The sequence below is a fragment of the Mya arenaria genome, chromosome 16 (genome assembly GCF_026914265.1).
Source record: "Mya arenaria isolate MELC-2E11 chromosome 16, ASM2691426v1".
NCBI classification, from domain to species: Eukaryota; Metazoa; Mollusca; class Bivalvia; order Myida; family Myidae; genus Mya; species Mya arenaria.
In genome coordinates this window covers 47,393,432-47,399,815 of record NC_069137.1, presented here as the reverse complement: position 1 = coordinate 47,399,815, position 6,384 = coordinate 47,393,432, and the positions used below count along the sequence as shown (strand labels likewise).

General features: G+C 37.0%; 1 protein-coding gene across 1 annotated transcript in view; it reads left to right on the top strand.

The window, feature by feature from the left end:
* Positions 1–3,309: 3,309 nt before the first annotated feature.
* Positions 3,310–6,384, top strand: part of LOC128221814 (uncharacterized) — a 4,227-nt gene continuing 1,152 nt past the window's right edge. The window contains exons 1-4 of the mRNA XM_052930416.1: positions 3,310–3,784; positions 4,629–4,819; positions 5,751–5,953; positions 6,255–6,384. The exon at positions 6,255–6,384 is cut by the window's right edge and continues 1,152 nt beyond it. Coding sequence (XP_052786376.1) covers positions 3,596–3,784; positions 4,629–4,819; positions 5,751–5,953; positions 6,255–6,384 — 713 coding nt within the window. The 5' untranslated portion in view covers positions 3,310–3,595. The remainder of the gene's footprint in view (positions 3,785–4,628; positions 4,820–5,750; positions 5,954–6,254) is intronic.

Genomic DNA, 6,384 nt, shown 5'->3' with positions numbered 1-6,384 from the left:
CCCTATTGAATTTGGGCCTAAAAAGGTTGGGTTAGGGTTACATCCATTTCAAAAATAGGTAGGGTCGGTAGGCTTTTTTATTACTGGACTTTATATAAGAATGCCATTTCCATCATTGGATAATCACGTTAAAGTAATAGTCTGTATAAATTATTCAAGGTTTTAATCTACATATTAAAAAGCAATAGAAAACGGTAGGGTCGGCGCTCTACTCGCAGGTAGGGTCGGGTTACCCGAACCAAGAGTATTTTTATGCCTTTATATGTGATCATTGCGAACTTATCTTAAATAACACATACGGAAAATGGATAATTCTGAGATAAAACAAAAACAATAAACAATCATTATGTGAAAGTGTTTATATGGACAATTCGAGCTAATCTTACATTAAATGTTTCCAAACACATAAGGAAAATGGATAATTCTGAGATAAAAACAACAATACAATCATTATGTGAAAATGTAGCTTTAAGTTAAGTGTCTGTACGGATTTCTGTGTGTTGAATTTCGTTGTATATATACAAACGGTGAACCATGCCGTCTGAAAAGTTCTTCGTTTAAGTACGTGGCATCCGATAGTAATTAAATTGTTGATGACAAATATGTACATGTAAATTAAATGTTAGACCAAAGCCACAGGCATGTATTAATTACATAGCCACTATAACCCCATTTTCTTCAATTGAAAATAAACGTTACTATCCGTACTGATAAATGTCTTCATCCCGTCAGCAAGTTTTGGTCAACTGTATCAAATATCAAGTATGATACACTGTGGTGAAAACATGATTTTTGGGAAAGATAAACTGCATTAATTTAGTTTAACAATGATGATAGCTATCAAGCAGGTGCTGTTTTTCACTACCGGGTATATTTACGTTCGTAGATGACACTCCTAATGTCATGATTACGAACAATTTCAAGTCCGAGTTCAAACTACAATTCCTCAGTGCATTAGTTTTTTCTTCTAGTTAATGTTAAATGATGAAAATGCTGAATATTGTTTCTTTTTAGTGATGTTCAATTATTTACATATAATAATGTATTACTTATGGTAAAAAGACGATTTTTTTAATAATTAATATTCAGCTTTTTTAACAGAACATATATATCCAGACTGTTTTCAAATCACTTATTTAACTTGTGTGCTTTGAAGGAAACATTGTATTGTAAAATTGTCAATATATATATATATATATATATATATATATATATATATATATATATATATATATATATATATATATATATATATATACACACATTTCAAAAAAATCAAAAATTGTCATGTTATTTATTAAAAAGATGACATCAAATAAATTCAGGCAAACGCACTGTGGACTAGTACTCGGTGCATACCAGCAATCACCGCCCCTATCATAGGACTTTTCTTTTTCATAAAATATATTCATATAAAACAAACATGAGGGTGGGGTGTAGCGCACCACCAAACATGCATCAAGAAAACACAATCACAAAACTAACTGAAACATATATGTATATATACAGGTACAAAATATGTCTTAGAAACTATGAAAGTCACATATTTACACCGATGTCCCGAAATGTCACTGGAAAGTTCCCAATGATTTTTATATTCAGCAATTGAAAAATGTTCTTATGTTTTACTAATAATTTAACAGTATTATGAAGGGGGAGAGTATATATATTCACATAAAGGATGAGTGTAATTATGATTGTTTGAAATGATATGAATCTGGGTAAAAAAAAGTTTTGCCAAAGCCGGATTTAACTACACCAATGTAGGTAAAAAGGTGACATATATTTTAGTTGTAGAAATGCATTGTTTCAGTTGAAAACACCCGATAACTAGCCATGGTCAGAGCATATTTAGCATTTAAACGATTCTGGGTATAAAAAGATGGTTGGAGGAGACCCGTCTCCGTGGCCTAGTGGTAAAGACGCCCGCCTACGGAGCGGGAGGTAGTGGGTTCGATCCCTGGCCGCGTCATACCGAAAGACGTTAAAAGTTGGTACAAGTAGCTCCCTTGCCTGGCGCTCGGCATTTAATGGGTAGTGCTTGAAAAGTGGTGTCGCTGCTTTACAGAACGCGTTAAAGAACCAAGAGGTATCTTCGCAAAGAGATAGGGTATCGCACCCGGATCTCTTGTAGTTCACTCTGTGTCTTCAAGTCTTCCGATGTCTGGATTTGACTGCGAATTGCTGTCACTTTTATTTCATGACGCTTATGGCATCTAAACACAATTTAAGTCGTGATGGCGTCACGGCGGTCAGGTCAAGCCATAATGCAGCTAATTGACCCCCCACCCACCTTGATGGACACATTTCCAACGTTTGTAAAAGAACATTGTTACGGATGTCCATTTGATTGGTTTAGTCAAACAGACAGTATAATCAGTGTATTAAGTTGAGAGTCGGCCATAAGCAAGTTCTAAAAGTTCGTTGCGTCCTGGTAGACTCAAATTTGGGTCCGTGGTATCATGTGAAAGAAAATATCGTTTTATTATAACGTTTCGTCATAAAATGAGTCTCAATTTCAAAGCTTTAGACTTTACTGTCAATTAATTTAACCTTAGATCAATAAATACAACTCGAAAACATTACATTTAATCTGAGAGTAGGATTATATTGTCCGAGATATAATTAATGATAAACTTAAAAAAAATACGAATTACTTTTACTGATGTACCGGCTTCCATCCGAGGTTGTTTTCGATAAAACGGCCAAGGAGTTCCGAATGTGCAGTACTATCCTACAACCGATTAGATAATCCCCACAAATATATAGAGAATCACATGTTTATGTCATTCTGTTATGTAAAAGAGTGCAGAACTTGTTTACTTGCATTGATAAAATCAGCGTACGTGAGAAAGTAAAACGAAATTTGTTTTTAACAAAATTATAATCTAAAAGTCAAGTACCGCTTGTTACAAAACATGAACAGAACTGTTTTAAAGTATCAATTAGTTCTCTTTTCATGTTTGCCCTTATTGACAAACAAATGCAAATGAATGTGAATCATGCCCAAAGCTCTTTATAACGCACGACAATAGGTAATAATAAATATCAAATAACCACTCATGCTTCAGCCAGCCATACCCTTAAATACATTATCTCCATAATGTACGATTTACCCGTATCATGTATCATAAATCGTGCCTGCCAGTGCGCTATTAAACTTCACCAAATACTCATTCGTAAGTACTCGACCGCCTCCGTGTTTACTCGGTTTCTTCCGATAAATACAATAGTGCCGATGACTGTCGGGGTAACCTAGTCCCAAATACGTACATCTTTGCGCATCTACGTCATTCACAGATGTGCTATTTCTCGTCGCCTGCATTATAATACTGGTAATTTATATTCATGGGTGGAAGTGACACGGAAAATCGGGTGGTTCGCCTGGGTATATAAATGTTCGTCCTACTTCGAAAGTTATCAGATTGGCCGGACAGTGCGTCTATGACCAATCAGTCTTATGGTTGACCGCAGTAAAATTAAAGGAGAAATAAACGTAATAAAAGTCAAAAAAATAATAATTTAATTTTCGAGGACAGAGTAATTTTCAAAAATTTCATTTCAAAAGTAAGCTATTGAACATCAACAATCCAAGATGGACAGATTTTCGTCAAATGTATGGTTGTTGGTTACGATTCTCTCAATCGGAAGTCTACCAGAGGTGAAAGGCCACGGGATGCTCTGGGATCCACCCCAGAGGTCCACAGCTTGGCGGCGTGGGTATCCACTTCCAGTTGAAGACCGGAACTACAACGACAATGAACTATTCTGTGGTGGCAGAACTGTAAGTATCTATACCTTAGTATATTAAAATTGCATTTGCAAGTGAAAAATGAGTGACTATCACTAGTTAGGGGACAACCTTTTATCATTCGCCCGTATCTCTACTGATTGATTAACCTGGGCTGATATTCGATATTAATCTGAATTGGACATAAGAATGGTATAGCTAATCTGATTTTCTAGTAATTGATAACCAATACGTGAATAGACTCAATATTGAATGCCATAAGATTGACTTAAGTTAGATATTTAATACCACCACGGTATTATTTTCAAACAAAGAATTGCTAATCACGATAGGTTCACATTCAATGAAAGTTTGGCAGACTCGTCGTGATTAATAAAAACCGTTAATATTCTCGTTTAGAGTTTCGTATACGTTGTTTCTTGTTGTCTGACAGCGTCATCCGATATCTTAGCAGAATATTGTGCATATTTGCCTTAAAAGTTAAATGCGTCCACGAAAGATTTTGATTAATTAATAGCATTTTCAATGATTTTACATTTAATACACGTTTTGGCTAACATTGATTAAACCAATAGTTAAGATGTTTTATTCAAACTACTGTCCATGCTTGTTTTTATTTTGTCTATTAAACAGTGTGTGTTTACCACGTGGTAAATTGCGTCGTGGGGGGGGGGGGGTATAGAAAGATTATACTAGGCCTTTAAATTACATGAAGTGGCAGCTGATTAAAGTTTGTTTTTTTTTCAGAAAAGAGGGCCAATTTATTTGCGAACGTAGCGTGATTTTGCAAATAATGTCGTTGAAATTATGTCTATGTCCTGTGAGAGTGCAGCTTTCAAGAACAACTGTATAACCTGAATAGTTCTCTATTTTCTAGGTTCAATGGGAACAAAATAAAGGGAAATGTGGAGTATGTGGTGACAATTACGCTGATGACATCAAAGACAACGAAAGCATAAACGGAAAATACGTCATCAACCGGAGCATAACCGGATATTACGTCAGAGGTCAGACGATTGAGGTCACGGTGAAGCTGACAGCCAATCACAAGGGATGGTGGGAGTTTAAGTAAGCATAAATATTGTACAAAAAACCCGTCCGGACATATTTTTGCTCAACTATGAACGCATAATCAATTATATAGCATTTCTTATTAACTTATAGCACTTCTCGTTTGTATTCTTTTATCTCAATGTTACCCGCTAGAAAATTATAACCCGCTAGCGCACTGTTACCCGCTAGCGCGCTATTACCCGCAAGCTCACTGTTACACGCTAGCGCACTGTTACCCGCTAGCACACTCTTACCCACTAGCGCACTGTTACCCGCTAGCACACTCTTACCCGCTAGCTCACTGTTACCCGCTAGCACACTCTTACCCACTAGCGCACTGTCACCCGCTAGCACACTCTTACCCACTAGCGCACTGTTACCCGCTAGCAAACTCTTACACACTAGCGCACTGTTACCCGCTAGCACACTCTTACCCACTAGCGCACTGTTACCCGCTAGCACACTCTTACCCGCTAGCTCACTGTTACCCGCTAGCACACTCTTACCCGCTAGCACACTTTTACCCGCTAGCGCAATATTACCCACAAGTTCACTGTTACCCGCTAGCGCAATGTAACCTGCAAGCTCACAATAACCCGCTGGCTCACTGTTACCCTCACTGTTACCCGCTAGCGTGGTATTACCCGCTGGCTCACTGATACCGTCTAGCGCATTGTTACCCGCTTACGGAAATGTACGATGCGATACCTGGTTTAGTTTAAACTTTATTAAATTTACAATGTTAGAAAATGTTTGATTAATTCACACGCTAAAGTCGGTATAAAATAACTAAACTTTAAACCATGTAAGAATCAAACTGCAAAGAAAGGAATTGTTTGATAATGATATAATTTTGGTGAATTTTGTACTTTTTTGAGTACCTTAAAACGGAGAAAACAAACAATTATATTATTATTATAAAAAGGATATCCTCCATCCATTTCAGATTATGTCCCCTAGAAAACTACAACACTGTCGTAACACAGGAGTGCTTGGACGAGCACATTCTGACCTTCACCGACGTTGGAGAGACTCGGCTCTACCTGGCAGATAATGGATTCACCGAGTCGAAGAGTTACAAGGTGAAACTTGATCTGCCTGATGACGTCACGTGTGATAACTGTGTGCTTCAATGGAAATACTATACTGGTAAGGGAGATGACTTTGAAATCTGAATTTAGCCATCATATTGTTATTTTCAATGAAATTAAGTCGAAGTACGTTCCACTTAGTACGGATAAGCATGGAATTTGGTACATTTCCTAATAAATTTTCATAACGCATATACTTGAGTGGCAAGTTCCACAATATTACATTTAACATTCTAAGAAGTAGCTGTCCTTGATTATGCTCTGTTTGATGAAAAGCGGTTGGTATATATACATGTGCTACAAACCATTTATTATAGTTTAATATCCAGTTTCTCTTACAATTTACTTCAATATGACAGGGAACAGTTGGGGATGTGGCAGTGGTCCTGACGGCGAGGAAGAGTGTTGTACCGGATGCGGGGGTGGACAGGAGACTTTCCAAAACTGCGCGGATATAAAAATTTCCGGTTCCGGTTCTCAGAGCACTTC